Genomic DNA, 16,182 nt, shown 5'->3' on the forward strand with positions numbered 1-16,182 from the left:
ACAGTAACCGTTGCAGACGAAGTTTAACACTTACGGGTTACATGCATCTTACTGCAACTGCTGGGTGCAGTGAACAAATATTACTCAAGCATCAGCTACACAAATTACACTACCGCCTGGACAAGTTAGCAGAGCACACATCAAAAGTTACGGGAGAGGCCAAAACGATGAGTTTGCCTCCCAAGAGCGAGAAAACTAACTCAAACAGAACAGAAAAGCCTTTGCCTAACTTTGACTCACCCAACTGTATGCATTTGACATCACGGAATGGAGTACTCCGGAAACCTGAGTGCGAACGGACAACAAGCGGATGACTAAGAAGAATGACGAACAACAGTAAGCAGTCGGAAAATGATGAGGAAAACGATAGCAATCGTCATACCTCTCGTTTCATTCTAGCAGGAAGCCAATTCTGTGATCCATGCTTTGATGATAGCGCCCTCTTCTTCTGGAGGAAGTAAAAATCGGAGACAATCGGCTTTTTCCGGGTCTGTTCGGGACATATTTTAAATGTCGCAATATATGAAGTAGTCAATAAAGCACTTCATTTCAATAAAATAGATTATATATGTATCATTATATTCTTTTGTAATTTCTAAAACTGTGTATATTCCTAATAGTACATTTTCCCATTGACTTGTAGTTATTTTGCGACTATCAAGTAAGTTCGCTTTATGGTAACACATGTGTTGCAAGATGGAAACACTAACAGAAACCAACACGATGGGAGAGACCAGAAGCATTGATACTGCTAAGGAAGCGTCAACAAATCTTGTTGCACTGAATAACACGGTAGTAAAAAGCAGATACGTCTGTAGATTACATATTGTAATCAATTGTTTCATTGAATTTGATCTCTGAACATGTAGTCATGTTGACGTGCAAGCGACTGTCAACAAGGGCAACAGAACTGTGGGCTTCTTGCGGCGGAACTTCCGGGAGTGCACCACCACCGTCAGAGCTGCTACGTACAAGGCCATGGTCAGACCGGTCCTTGACTACGCCTCGCCAGTCTGGGACCCGATCTCTCAGAAAGACGTCACGGAGCTTGAAAAAGTCCAACGCAGAGCAGCCCGTTACGTCCACAACAACTACAGCGATCGGACCCCAGGCTGTGTGACCAGCATGCTGAAGACCCTCCAATGGGAACCACTCGCCGACAGAAGACTCGCCAACCGCCTCACTATGCTCTACAAGATCAACAACGGCATAGTCGACATCAACAAGGCCGAGTTCTACACCTCTGGCGACAGCCGCACCAGAGGAGCCCAGAGACTGTTCCAGGAGAGAGCATCCCATCCTGTTCTCTTCAACTCCTTTTTCCCCCGAACACTGCGTCAGTGGAACAAGCTCGACCCTAAGACCACAGTTGCTCCTTCACTGGAGTCCTTCCAAGCTGGTCTGGGTCGTACCCACGGACTTGCCTCGCTGACACAGTAACCCTGCAGCTCTTCGTGTAAATAGTTTTATACTTTTAACCATCTTCTCGGAGTTATTGGGTCACCCACCACCAGTAACCAATTACTCAGTGCTCCGCCGCTGGACTACAGACGTTCGAATGAACCCAGTCCACATCAAGAAAGAAGAAGAAGAAGAAGAAGGACATGAAGTACGTGTCAGAAGTTCGTCACTGTTCTGAGTTCCGTGTACAAGTCTTGATCTTGATCTTGATCTTGATGGTTATGCTGCTGGGTACCAGAAGACTGGCATAAATGCAGCGGGGGAGAGTGCGGCAGCCTAATGGTGGTGGACGGCTGCTAGCTTGGCTTTAAAGATGCCAATGCTTTTGGAGGTTACAATATTGTCCTCAAGTAGATTCCAGTCTTGTGCCGTCTTCACAAAAAGGAGTTCCTAAACTGATCAGTGCGGCCATGGGGCACTGAATAGGGTCTAGAATTGTTTTTTTGAATACTGTGAGACGATGTTGGATGTGTGATGGTCAGAGTGTCTCACTGGCCTGATTTTACGGCCTTGCTTCTGCTCAGTTAAGAACTGGTGTGATGGTAGTGCCGGTACCAGCCCCTCAACCACCCTATAGAAGAACGTCAGACGAAGTTGTTGACGTCGCTGTTGCAGGGGTTGGAGTCCAGTTTTCTCTAGGAGTCTGGTGACGCTGCCGGGGGTCGACGACCTGAAGTCGCCTGTGATAAACCTCGAGGCTTTGCGTTGTACGCGTTCGATGCAGTCGATGTCTTTCTCAGGTAGGGGTCCCAGACAACCGCCCCATACTCCAGAAGGGGACGCACAAGGGAGAGGTAGGCCTGCTGACGGCAACGAGGCGGGCAGCGTTGGAGGTTGCGGCGGAGAAAGCCAAGGGTGCAGTTTGCTTTTTTAGTGATAGAAGAAATGTGGGGGCTCCATTTCATGTCGTCTGAGAGGAGAATGCCAAGGTAGGGTGTGGATCTAACGTTTTGGAGGATGCTGTTGTCCAGTTGGTAATAGAAGTCAGAGGATTTGTTTATACTGAGGCGTTGAAGCGCATGCCCCAGGTAACCGCCCACTCTTCGAGGTGTCAGGTCTTGTTGCAGGGATTGGTGATCCGTGAAGGAGTTTATTTCCCTATAAAGCAGGCAGTCGTCGGCGAACAAGCGGACGTGGGACGATACGGAGGCTGGCAGGTCGTTAATATGGACAAGGAAGAGTAGTGGGCCGAGCACCGTCCCCTGCGGGACGCCAGAGTCTACTGTCGTTGATTCGGATGAAGTACCCTCGAGTACAACTTTCATGGAGCGCTTAGTGAGGAAGGACGTGAGCCAGTTGAGTAGGGGGCCATTTATGCCATAACAGGAGAGTTTGTGGAGAAGGTGGGGGTGGGGAACAGTGTCGAACGCTTTAGAAAAATCAAGCACAGCGACATCTACTTGTTTTCTTTGGTCGAAGGTGGTCAAGAGGTCGTGGGTTGTGGTGAGAAGTTGGGTTTCACACGAGAATCCAGAACGGAAACCATGGTTTAGATGCGTGAGGATGTTATGCGAGTCGAGATGTGTGAAGATGTGGCGGCATATAATATGTATTCTTTTGAAATTGAATCCTTCGAAAAGTTTGACCCACATCATCGAGACTCACACGCACACATAAGCTTACACACACACACACACACACACACGCTGTCACAATTAAACGTACACAATGTGAGTGACACACACATGCCCTTGATGCTTTTTGTGTGAGTTATTGGATGTATGCAATAAGACTTTTCATTTTCATTGTATTTCATGTCTTTCAGATTGTGAACATGAGAGCCTGTGTAAAAGCTGCAAAAGTTCAAGTGATTCACAAGCTGACCCGTGTGATCCAGAAACTGAAGACAAAAAAGTAAGACTAAGAAAGCCTGGTTCCAGGGATGTCGTTAGGCATCGGACATAGACCGATTAAAAGGCTCAAATGTCCAATTCACTTGGCCGCATAGCGGTCAGATGTCTTGTCGTTTTCAACTGAGCGCGGTCATTGCCCGATAAGAACTCCATTCCTTCGGACAGCGCGTTATTTGATAATTTTCCTTTCATAATAAAAATCTTCAAAAAGTGACCGAGCGCTCTCGCGTACAGGTGCACTGAAGTTGTGCAGTGCAGATCTTGCGTTTTCCGAACCGTTTGCGGTATGAGCTGTTTGCGTACACCCGTCTTCTGACAGCACACTAAAGTTAGGAGTACGGGAGACAACTTCAACTGACCAAGGCTCGCGTATGCTTTAATTTGCTTTCGGTTAGAGTTGAAACGCACGGCACTGAATTATGCCACTGAAAAAAGCTAAAGCCTGCCAAACAAACAAAAAAGCTGAACACGTTTGGCGTTTCAACGGCATCGTGTGCTACATTAGGGCCAAGAAGAACATGGGAAAACACGGTTAGCAATAGCATAATTCCAGAAAATGACAGCGTCAATGATAGTGTCGCCGCTGAAACCTCCACAATCACGGAAAGTAAAGTTTCGTGACTTGAAGATGTATGTGTCGGTACAACAGGACATTCGCACAGACGGTCTTTTAATAAGTTTTAACTATTCATGTTGACCCTGTTTAGTACTAGTTGGTTAGAATTTGACAGCAAAGAGACCATCTATATAGGTAAACTGTTTTGTCGAATATGTCAAGAAAAAGCTCTATCAGGAAATCATGCAGTTTGTGTGCCAATCAAAGTAAGAGTGTTGACGTTTTTTGTTACTTTTTAGTTTGTTTGTTTCTTTTTTGTGTGTGTCCTGTTTGAAACAAAAGTGATAAAACAATATACGCACACAATGTTGGTGCATATATTGATATGTGTGTGTGATCATGATTTTGTGTTTTGAACAAAATTATAATGTCCTATTAAAATGTCTGAAAGTAGTCAAATGTCCTATTGATGCCGAATAGCTCAGGACATTTGTCCTATAGGTATGAATTTGTGGCAATATCCCTGTGGTTCTTCCAGTTTCACTTTATTTTGTCCTTCATTCTGTGTCATGGACCTTTGCATACCATGCTTTCTGGGTTGTGAATGACACAGAGCCTGAAAACAATGCAGGTGCCAGCAAAGTGAGGTCCCTCCAATGAGAGGACACCTAATGAAGAACACCTCGATAGTCCAGACGGTGTGGTAATTTACATACATATGTGAAGCGATTATACATCCTTTATCCTGAATCTGATGCCTTGTTCTTGTCTACAAAGATGCAGGTTTCTTCCTATACAGATTTGGATGTTGTGGGTTAATTGTGCATGACTATTCCATTTACTTTCTACACTGAATCTTTGTTTAACTCATTCGCTGCGCGTCTAAATTTCCCCTGTGTTCCCTGCCAACGCGCGATTTAGAGCCATTTTGAAAAAATTATTAAAAATCAACAGCACAAGATAACCTTACATACCTTATGTTTTTGCAAAGTTTGGAACTTACTCTTTTAGAAAATATATGAAACATTTGAAAGTACATACCTTTTGTTGTCTTCATATCCAGGCAAAATATCCAATTTGAAGCAAAACAAAAAAACTTTCTACGTCATGGGTTCATCATACACAATGTCATGATCGACACTTGCATTGCCCGAATCATCACCCAAATGATCGTCCATTGGCACAAAATCGTCACCAGAATCTAAAATATCATCTCCACTATCATCATCACTGAGGTCAAGATCAGAACCGTACTGAATAACACGTTCTAGCACTCTTTTCAAGTTACTACGTCTCAGCAGAACGATCCGCCATCTTGGAAAAGTCAAAACACGTGGGTCGCACACCGTCAACAAAATTTTTATTAATCTCAACAATTTAAGGGAAGGAACTGTTTACAGTGAATGGTACCACTGTAGACAGATAGAAGTTCATTGCAGGGGTTGTTTCCCTTGGTCAGCAGGACCGTTTACACCGTTAACAATTCGTGATATCCGTCGGAACTCAAGTACCGGCACGCAGCCAACGCTAAACACAGGTGTCGGAATTCCAGTTCCGACACGCAGCGAATGAGTTAAAAGTACGTATGGGTTGTAATTGACCCAAGTTATCCAGACTGCGTTGTCCACATTGGTAGACTGATGAAAGTTATAAGAGAGCGTTACTCATCTTTCAGTTTCACTATGTCAATGAATGTATGTCAACAATTCAGGTAGTATTTATTAGTTATGTGATGGTTTGAAACTAACATTATTTTCTTTATTGTACTTTTAGAGGCACAGAAGAGCAAAAGGAACAGAATTTAAGAAAGGCACAGAGAAGGCTGGATGAAGTCTTTGCCATCAAGGTCAGTATGAAGAAGAAAAGAATGGAAAATAAGAGAGAGAAAGGTAATGAAGTAACTGTCAAAATATTTTGATTTGGAGGGGGGGTTAGGTTTTTGTGTGTGCATGTTCTGTGTTTATTTGTATGTGAGCTGTCATAGTTTCAAAGCATGAGGGCATTCAGCAGTGATGCATATTTGGATTGGGTAAAGCATTAAACTCAGTTCTTTTGCTTGTCTTTACCTGCAAGTGTATGTTAGAGTGCACTTGAATTTGAAAAGACTGGTTAGTTTACAGGAGTTATTTTCTTATTTTTCAGGAGCTGAATATAGACAGAGTCTCAAAGTTTTCACTTCAAAATACCACAAGTTTTGATGAGGCAAGCAAACAGGTATGTATAAGAGAGACAGATGGACAGTGGGTGCACTGGCATGTTTACAAATGTTTGTTATTTGTGCACATGTGCCATATGTTCTCTGTTCACTTTATTGTGATTGACTTCTAATGTAACTTACAATGAAATGTCACTCATAAATTTTTTTTATTACTTGTTTGTACTTTTCTTTTGACATCTTGAAGGCATGATAGCTTTGGTCCGTAATTGGTTAAAAAATATGAAAAATGTATTTTGACAAGGAAATGACAGCGGTTGGTGTATAGCTTAGCAATGTGTCTGGTCCTGGGTTCAAAACCCAGGGAAAATGACAGATACATGTATTGTTCAATGTTTCTTCTTCGGGTCAATTGTGTATACAGGCTCACAAGTACTTTTGCACCCCCCGCGGGTTAGGGGGAGTCCCATATTGGTTGGGACTAGAAAGAATTTACCCGATGCTACCCAGCATGTCGTAAGAGGCGACTAACGGTTCTGTTTCTTCTCTTCTTTTGTCTTATTTCTGCCTTACCAGTCCTTTCACCTATATTTCCTTCCAAGAAAACTCTCCCTACTATTCCCTGCAGTTTTCCAATTCTTTTCTTGTTGTCTTATTTCTACCTGACTGGATCCATCACCTTTATTTCACTTACCAAAAGTCTTCTTTTCCACATCCTTATTTCTCTGCACCCCGCATGTCATATGAGGCGACTAACGGATTCTGTTTCTCCTTTTACCCTTGTTAAGTGGTTCTTGTATAGAATATAGTCAATGTTTGTAAAGATTTTAGTCAAGCAGTATGTAAGAAATATTTAGTCCTTTGTACTGGAAACTTGCATTCTCCCAGTAAGGTCATATATTGTACTACGTTGCAAGCCCCTGGAGCAATTTTTTGATTAGTGCTTTTGTGAACAAGAAACACTTAACAAGTGGCTCTATCCCATCTCCCCCCCTCCCCCCCCCCCCCCCCCCCCCCCCCTTTCCCCTATCCCATCTCCCCCCTTTCCCTCGTCGCGATATAACCTTCGTGGTTGAAAACGACGTTAAACACCAAATAAAGTGATAGAAAGTACTTTTGCCACCTCCATCACATTATTGTGTTATTATGGCATCTGAAAGAACCCACTGTGACTGCCGTTTTGGACATGAGGTTGGTGTGGTAAGGATACACTCCAAAAGTACATCAAAGTGGATTTTTTTTTAAAAAAGGATAAGAAACTTTGGCATAATTAGACTGAAACTAAAAAGTCATGAATATGATGTAAAGGAATATTATAAGCAATTCTAGTACATGCTATTCTCATTTTTTTCTTTTCAGCCCACAGCTACTCTTGAATTTCGCAGCCTGGCTCGACTAGCTGAGCACAAGCTTCTGGCAACAAAGGTGAAGAATTTCCGTGAAGAGCATTCTGACTGGCAGGACCTGGCAGCTTTTCTTTATGCAAAACAAACAGGCCGGCGTTTCAAAACCAAGAAGCAGAAACTAAGAGCAGCCAAGAAAGGAAGCAAATTTCTGCTGGGTGCTAAAACTACTGCTGAGGAAGGAGATCCAAAAGGAGCAGGAAAGGATGAGGTAACAGAGGAACAGAGTCACAGTCTATCTGCTGATGATAGCAATGAAGACGATGATGAAGATGAAAAGGAAAACAGAAGCAGCAGTGCAGATGATAGTGATGAAAATGTAGGTCCTGGTGAGAGTGCAGATGATAGTGATGAAAATGAAGGTCCCGATGAGAAAGAAGAGGTGAACATCAGAAAGAATCACAGAGAAAAAGAGAACACAATTTCTGATAATAATGATCATGACAGTTCTGATGAAGAAAGTAACAATGAAGAGAGAGGAGACGAGGGAAGTGATGAAAGTGAGAGGGAACACAGAATTGATAGAAAAAGTGACGTTCACAAGAGAACAGGCGATAGGGATCAGGGTGAAAAGGGACCGGCTAAACAGGACATACAAGAAGAAAGTGATGAAGAGGGAGATGAACACTTAGAAGCAGATACAGATGAAGATGAAGACAGTGATGAACAGGAAAGGAGCAACACAAGCGCAGAGGAAAAAAGTTTTGAAGAAGAAGATGGTGGTGATGATATGAATAAAGACACAAGTGAAGAAGAGAGTGAAGAGGAAGAAAGCGCCTATATGAAAACGTCTGCAAAAAAACACCTCAAAGAAAACAACAAAAGCGATGAACCTGACAGAACTGCTGTGCTGTTTCAAAAACCCAGGGAGCCCAACGTTGTCAAAGACCCTTTCTTTGTGTGTGATGATGAAGATGATGATGCTAAAGACGCAACATCTGGTCACTGGATTCCAGAAAGTGCGCTGGAGCGTGCCAACAGTGAGTTACTTCGAGGAGGCAAGTTTCGGCGTAGGGGAGGCGAGCGAGAACCAAGGAGCGAGAGACCGTTCACAGCAGAAGATGACAGATGGCTGATTGGGGAGTTTAATGATGATTTCGCCAATGGCTTCAGAGGAAGAAGGGGAGGCGGGTAAGCCACTGCATTTTTAAACTTTCATCCCTGAATTTGTGCAAAGGTAAGTAATTGTGGAATAGACATATTCCGGAAATAACTCTGTCGGGGTTTGTATGGATTGTGAAAGAGTGAACACCCTTGCTTTTAGTGAGACAAACAATCCACATGTGCTTCTTTCATGACATTATAGGCCAGTGTTACACGACACTTGAGATTGCCACAAGTTCTCAAATGTCGTATAGTTGTGTTCTTTTATTCTACGTCGCCCGTCTTCGCAGCAGCAGAAAACAACTCGTCAAATTGAGTTCGAGGATTTATTTAGCATTCCATACATACAACTGCACATCGTAGCAGAACTCAAATAGAAGCTTTTTTACATACAAATCGCGCTGGCATATATAGTAAATACTCAATCTCAAGAATATTCCAGACCGAACATGATACAACTACATTATACGAGCCGTGCATGGACTAAACTAGCGACATTCTCTATGACGTACATCAAAAGCGCCGACGCACTTAATCCGAACGAACGCCACGAACTCACGACTAAAAAAGCGTGGTAAACAACTTGTTTTGACAGGACTAGAAAGTTCACCTGCATTCTCGTCCAAGCATAAATATTGTGTTTACAAAATATAATACATGTATCGGTACTTTCCCACAAAGTACAAATAAGTCAACTACATGCAACACACAAAACTGAACCAAAGCTCAGCAACGGTAGCGTTTCCTAACAGCCAGTCATTGGGACAGTAGGGGTGACCACCCCCAACCAGGCGCGTTCACAGGTGGCGGATAGTGAGATGGCCTTCAGATATGGAGGTTAGCTGCGAAATAAGCCAGGCTTGCCAGGACGAATAAGCAGTCGCGGACCAACTGGCGGTGCTTCCAACAGGATGGGGCGGGGTAACAGGTGGCACTGTTACACTCAAGAAATACCCCAGGTCTCCAATGACGGGAGCATCATGCGACCAAGAGCCGCATCTTAAGTTCTAGCCCTGGGGAAGGTCACCTCAGATAAACAAACCAGCCAGCTATGGCCAAATAGCCGGGTAGACTGGACTCGACAGCCCTGTAAAGCCACCAGTCTAGGAGAAGGACCACTCCGATATAAAAACACGCTGAAGCCGGATGAGCTGGGCCATGTATGGCGCATAACGACAGCTCAACGCATCAAGGCTCATATGACAGATTGGTGAAGGGGGTGTGTCGGAAATACGTGGACAGGAGCATGATTGTGTGGATTGTCTGTCTCACTAAAAGCAAAGGTTTTCACTCTTTCGTACCGCATAGAAACCTGACAGAATTAATGTCTATTCCACAATCACTTACCATTGTACAAATTCAGGGATGGCAGTTCTCATCAGAAAATCAGGTTCCTGGTTTGAGAAATTAATTCCTATCAAATTCCTTGATTTTGAAAATTCTGTACTTTTATCCCTGCAAATCTGTTCATTCAATCTGTAAAATGTGAATGTAGCTGAATGTTTTCACAATCAAACCTCTGTTTTACAACAGTAAAAAATAATTAATTCCATGTTACTTTAAAGAACCTTCTTTCTTGTGTAAACAATCATGTAAACCAACACAGATCTGTCCAAGTTTTTACCCAGGAGAAGATCATCCTTCCACTGGGACACATACCAAAAATGAATTGCCTGGCTGCTTTTTGTGCAGAGCTGAATAATTTATTTTGAAAATTAACATACATGGTAGTTCTGACATTAAATTAATTATGCAACAAGTTCCTCCTCTTTATATCAGCTGGGCTGTTGAATGTTTGGAATGTTTCCAAGTCAAATAATAATATGCTCTCATCCCATGTAAAAGTCAGGGGAGATCTATGGTGATTTGCAAGATGGTCCACAGGGAAGGAGTGTATCTTTGAGCACAGTAGTGTGTGTGTGTAATGACTCCTATTATATTTTTCTGTACACAACCATTGCAAAATCCTGAAATAAATCTCTCAGTTTGAAGCTGTGGCAAACATATGCAGCCAGAGGTATGCCTGTATTGCTGCATGTTTCATGGACAAAATAATAATAAATAATAATAAAAGGGGTTCGTCTTTGATGTATAATTGGAAACACCACACACACACACACACACACACACACACACACACACACATATATTGTTTCATGTTTGTTTTTCTTCTTCATCTATTGTTTATTGAATGGTTTGATGTCCATTAAAGCAAGTTACCCAGGACATCAGCTAATAATTAATAAAGCAAAAGACGGCAGCAAAAGAGTTAATAATTGTTTTCTACAAGATACTTTTTTTGACCAGATTTTCAAGAGGGAGGGGAGACTCTAGGAGAGGAAAAGAGGGCAGCTTCAGAGACCGAGGCAATAGCAGTTATCGAGGTCGTGGTGATCGTGGGCGTGGAAGCAGCTGGAGAGGTCAGGGCAGAGATTCTGACTCCAGAGGTCGGGGAAGAGATTCCGACTCCTTCCGAGGTCGAGGAAGAGATTCTGGCTCCTTCAGAGGTCGAGGAAGAGATTCCGACTCATCCAGAGGTCGAGGAAGAGATTCTGACTCCTTCAGAGGTCGAGGAAGAGATTCCGGCTCCTTCAGAGGTCGAGGAACAGATTCCGACTCTTTCAGAGGTCGGGGTCTGTCCAGAGGAGGTCGTGGAGATAGCAGAAGGGATCAAGGTCATAGTGGTAAGTCATCATTTGGTGATGGGGCTTTGAGAGTTAGGAGTTGAGGTCCAACGGAGAGAACAGGTTTGTTTTGCAGATAAAGAAAGAATAGAAACCAAAATATCAGCAGCGACAATTTAAATACTTCTGTTGTTCCCTTTTTTTGTTGGATGGTTTTTTTCCAGCTTGAAAAGGCATTTTATGGGTTTTGAGCTGTACTGTATTTCACTGTGAGCAGATTTTACTTAAAAAAAAAAGAATACAACTAAGTCCTTTTTCTATTGAATGAGCAACAAAAAAAGAGAGGAAATTGCAATGATAGAAGACCTATTTCTTCTACTTTTCTTAAATCTTCTATTTTTTTCAGTTTATGACCTTTTGTTTCATAACGGGTACAGTGACTTGTCTAATCATTACGGAGAAAATGGTACTTTGACATGGACAGTAGAGATCAAATAACCAAAGGGAAGTAAGCGCACTAAATGCATACGACATGTGTAATGGAGAGTTGTACGGAACCAATCTCCTGGCACCTGAGAGAATAACGAGCATTGAAAAACAATGAAATGAACAAGCGACTTTCATCCTCTTTAATCCTTTCATGAGGATGAAAGTCGCTTGTTCATTTTAATGCTTGTCATTCTCTCAGGTGCCAGGAGATTGGTTCCGTATAACTCTTGCTTACTCCATTACACATGTCGTATGCATTTAGAGCGCTTACTTCCCTTTGGTTATTTGATTTCTAAACAGCGCTCTGCCTCATTTCGTTTAAGATTCTATGGACAGTCGAGATAAAGCAGCAACTAAATATGACATTTATTTTGTTTCTTTATGTGTTTGCAGGCACGAAGAAGACAGAAAACCAGTGTGACTTCTCACATCCATCGTGGGAGGCAAAACGTAAACGCAAGGAGATGGAAAAGATGGCATCATTTTCTGGGAAAAAAATTAAATTTGATGACTAAAGAGTCAGAGCAGATTGGGATTGGTTGGGGGTAGCGTATACAAATCCAATTGTTGAAGGGAGTTACATTTATTGTACATGTACAGTTGCAAGACTGTTTTTCTGAAGGAATTTGAACCAATTTTCCATCCTATTTTAGGTATAAAAGAACACAGAAATGTATAATCCTTGATTGAAGTCAAGCATAGAATTTGAAAAGAAGTGTAAAAAACACATCTGGTAAATTGTAGCTGCGTTTTTTCCACTGATGACATGTGCCTGCGGGAGTGTGTGTGTGTGTGTTGAGAATGTGCACATGTGTGTACATCAGGGCTCCCCACAGATGCTCTTTACTAGAGGTCCCAGGATCCCCAACTTTGATGTATAGAGGGTCCTTTGACCCCCTCGGTTGAACTTAAGAGGGTCCAGAGACCAGGAGGTTCATATTCTTGTTTTCAGAGGGCTCATTCCTCGCTGACGGATGATCCATAAAATGCTTATGTTGATGTTTTGGAAGTTCTCTGGACTCTTCACAAATAAACTATTGTCATGTTAGTTGGATTAGGTCGATACATTCGCGTTGAAACAGATTTGCCTAACATTTTCTTTAAACAGTACCGATGAAATGCATAAGTGAAATTTGGTGAGCGGGTCCCAGAACCAGCCATTTTCAGATTTAGTGTGTCGCGGTAACCCCGGTTCCATGAATTTGTAGGACGTTTTATCATTTGGTTTCTAGTACATTCAGGAGACAGTGCAGTTTGGGGAGCCCTGGTACACATGAAGTGATATACATGCATCCATGCTGGCAGATGCAAAGGTTGACTCTTCCAGCTGATTCAGAAAACAAGCAATTTTTCAATGACAAAAACAGTAACATCTAAGTAAACCACACACACACACACACACATAGCCAGAGGTTTGCTGAAATGAAATAGGTCTATGCTAAGGCATTTGAGTTTTAAATTAAAAAAATATGAATGTCTGATCTTGTACAAATCCTGCTACCCGTCAACAGTTCCATCCACCTCACCCCGTCTATTACAGAAACAGGGGGAGGGAGGGGGGGGGGGGGGGGGGGGATGGATTTGTGGTGGGAACCAGAACTGCCGGTTAGAAAACACGTGGAGGAAAAATATGTGGAACTTTACACATGCCTGGCTTGCTTTGAAAGACTGATCAGCTCACAGAACCCAGGTACACCATAACCCAGCTGCAGCCACTCAACTTTGCAAAACATGTTTCACCATTTCTGATTATTTTTCCTGCAGAGATGGCGACAGACTCCCAGTCACTCAGCTCAGCTTGGGGAAAAACCGAGAAGCGATTAGATATCTTTGTTTAAAATACGTGACGTAATGATAAATTTGACACTTTTCTTAATTCTTGTGAAAGCGGAGACTAATAATGGCAGCCACCGTGTGCAATGTTCCAAACCCTACCACAAGTCGGGAATAACACATAAATTCGCATGCACATACTTATCCGAACGACATAGAATTACAAATATGAACATACATTATCACATACACATTCATGCATCTGCCTGCAGGCATATACTGCAATGCATTTCCAAAAATATGATGAAATTAGTTTTTCCTCCGATAAGAGAAAAATATTTCTTATATCCGGAGTCTCCTGATAAGAAAAACCTCAGATACAAGAAAGCAAAAATAATATCCCCTGGACTTTCTGATAAGCGAGTTCCACTGTACACAACACACACACACACACACACACACACACACATATATTCACAGAGGCTTGCTTAAAAAAATTACATCCCATCCATTAAGAAATGGGTGGCCGAGTGGTAACGCACTTGCGCTCGGAAGCGAGAGATTGCGAGTTCGACCCTGGGTCAGGGCGTTAGCAATTTTCTCCCCCCTTTCCTAACCTAGGTGATGGGTTTAAGTGCTAGTCTTTCGGATGAGACGAAAAACCGAGGTCCCTTCGTGTACATTACATTGGGGTGTGCACATTAAAGATCCCACGATTGACAAAAGGGTCTTTCCTGGCAAAATTGTATAGGCATAGATAAAAATGTCCACCAAAATACCTGTGTGACTTGGAATAATAGGCCGTGAAAAGTAGGATATGCGCCGAAATGGCTGCGATCTGCTGGTCGATGTGAATGCGTGATGTATTGTGTAAAAAAATTCCATCTCACACGGCATAAATAAATCCCTGCGCTTTGAATATGTGCGCGATATAAATTGCATAAAATAAAATAAAAATTAAAAAAAAAAAAAATCCCTGCGCTTAGAACTGTACCCACGGAATACGCGCGATATAAGCCTCATATTGATTGATTGATTCTTCTTCTTCTTCTTCTTCGTACGACGGTTGTGTCAGACTCGGAATCTGGAGGATGCCATGAACATGGACGTTCTTTCCAGGTCCTTATTGATTGATTGATTTAGTTCTTTTCCAGTACTCTTTTATTGGATATTTTGTAAGGTCCAATTTCTCACAAGTTCTGCTCCTTGCATCATGCATGCCACTTAACATCCATCAAGGCCTTGATTCAAGCAGTTAGCACTTCTCAAAACCACATTCTGTGTACATTTACTAAAGATACTAAAGTGATTTTTCTTCAGCTTCATATGCAGTAGAGATCCCCATCCCTTGTATCTGAGTTGCTTTGTTGCTGCATCAAACATGAACCCAAGCACTTCACATTTTTTTTTTTAAACAGTTTTTTTTTATTCAGTTGCATAAATACAAAGCCGTAATTGAAAGTTGTAATTAAGGGAGCACAACAAGATAAACTTATAAATGTGCTTCACATGAACAGCTTTTGAATTGTAAACAACTTTCCCATTCATTAGGCCAAATAAAAATATATGTTGGTTAAGGGTAACCCGACAGACCCTACTTTTTCCCGCCGACCCTAAAACTTGTTTTTCATTTTAAAACAAAAACCCAACTTTTGGCACATTTATGCGAACCATACCGAGACTAAGGGAAGTAACCTCCTTTTAAATCGACAAAATTTATGCAAGGGAAAAAAAGCCGATCTATCTTTTTTGGTCACTTTACCAAGATATATTTTTATTTGGCCTTATGAAAGTTTATAGTACAAGTTTATTGTAATTGAATTCAACGGAACCAACCCATTGAACAACAGGGTAAGTCTGATATAATGCGAACACGACATACGAAAAACATCTCGGATGTTGCGACGGTCATATTCTTGATCACCATGCTAGAATTCACAACTGTGTTTACTTTTACTTTCGAAATCGTTCAAGGGAACTAACTCTGGACCAAGCGTCCACTTGACGATGTGGCGAACGGCAACAAACATGGCGACTCGCTGTCTGTAATATAAGACCAAGAAACAAACTCATGCAACCTGAGCGCAGTTGACAGCAAATGCCATTTTTACGCTGTCTGGAGGTACGAACACAGGGTAGGTACGATATAGCTAATCACGCATGTAATCTCTACTGCTTGTATAGATCTTCAAGCAAGTACTTTTCTGTGTCGCACTGAAATATTTTCAAAAGCTTGTATGAGTTTCGAAGTGGTCTAAAGACCAGTCTATCGAAATATCTTCTACGTTCCACCATCATTATTTTTTTAATGGTATTGACGAATAACTAGGGGGGGTTCCGACGGTACTCGGGAGCTGCCCGGATGATCATGCAGCTGTATTGGCCAGGGGAAGGGGGGGGGGGGGGGGGACACTGGATTGATCATGTAGAAGAGTAAAGAAAAACACTTCACATGTCGGATCACACACCTCTATCTGAAGTATATTCCACCGAGGTTACCTGAAATCACCTCAGTTTTAGGAAAGTTTGGATGACTACACTGATATAGTGATACAGATAAATGCAGTCCTTGAGAAAGATGATCGAAGGAGAATATGTTCTGCTCTTTTAACTTTTTAAGTCTGTTTTACAACTAATTAATGTGGAAGCAGAACTTTACATTTCCTTGTGGGGAAAGGGGGAGGGGGGAGAGGGGTGGGGGGCTGGCTAATTACGTTTGTGATGAGTAGGGGCCTAAACTAAAACTGAATGGAAGAATTACAGA

General features: G+C 42.2%; 3 protein-coding genes across 11 annotated transcripts in view; 2 read left to right on the forward strand and 1 right to left on the reverse strand.

The window, feature by feature from the left end:
* LOC138981617 (tyrosine-protein kinase CSK-like) overlaps positions 1 to 510 on the reverse strand; it is a 22,793-nt gene extending 22,283 nt beyond the window's left edge. For 3 of the 4 annotated variants that reach the window (XM_070354618.1, XM_070354611.1, XM_070354595.1), the window contains exon 1: positions 241 to 381. The gene's annotated coding sequence lies outside the window, so the exon portion shown is untranslated. The other variant, XM_070354603.1, reaches the window with a different exon arrangement.
* LOC138981584 (serum response factor-binding protein 1-like) overlaps positions 1 to 12,388 on the forward strand; it is a 12,469-nt gene extending 81 nt beyond the window's left edge. Inside the window, exons 1-7 of one of the 4 annotated variants that reach the window (XM_070354568.1) lie at positions 200 to 336; positions 3,227 to 3,315; positions 5,644 to 5,716; positions 6,013 to 6,084; positions 7,385 to 8,559; positions 10,840 to 11,216; positions 12,039 to 12,388. In XM_070354568.1, the coding sequence (XP_070210669.1) occupies positions 3,236 to 3,315; positions 5,644 to 5,716; positions 6,013 to 6,084; positions 7,385 to 8,559; positions 10,840 to 11,216; positions 12,039 to 12,160 (1,899 nt within the window). In that variant the 5' untranslated portion in view covers positions 200 to 336; positions 3,227 to 3,235 and the 3' untranslated portion in view covers positions 12,161 to 12,388. Of the gene's footprint in view, positions 1 to 199; positions 337 to 669; positions 793 to 1,759; positions 1,793 to 3,226; positions 3,316 to 5,643; positions 5,717 to 6,012; positions 6,085 to 7,384; positions 8,560 to 10,839; positions 11,217 to 12,038 lie in introns of those variants that run through there. The other 3 variants (XM_070354553.1, XM_070354560.1, XM_070354576.1) reach the window with 3 other exon arrangements.
* Positions 12,389 to 15,121: 2,733 nt separating this feature from the next.
* Positions 15,122 to 16,182, forward strand: part of LOC138981544 (cytosolic carboxypeptidase 1-like) — a 57,299-nt gene continuing 56,238 nt past the window's right edge. For 2 of the 3 annotated variants that reach the window (XM_070354500.1, XM_070354514.1), the window contains exon 1: positions 15,123 to 15,553. The gene's annotated coding sequence lies outside the window, so the exon portion shown is untranslated. Of the gene's footprint in view, positions 15,554 to 16,182 lie in introns of all 3 variants that reach the window. The other variant, XM_070354507.1, reaches the window with a different exon arrangement.

The sequence above is a fragment of the Littorina saxatilis genome, linkage group LG1, assembly GCF_037325665.1.
Source record: "Littorina saxatilis isolate snail1 linkage group LG1, US_GU_Lsax_2.0, whole genome shotgun sequence".
NCBI classification, from domain to species: Eukaryota; Metazoa; Mollusca; class Gastropoda; order Littorinimorpha; family Littorinidae; genus Littorina; species Littorina saxatilis.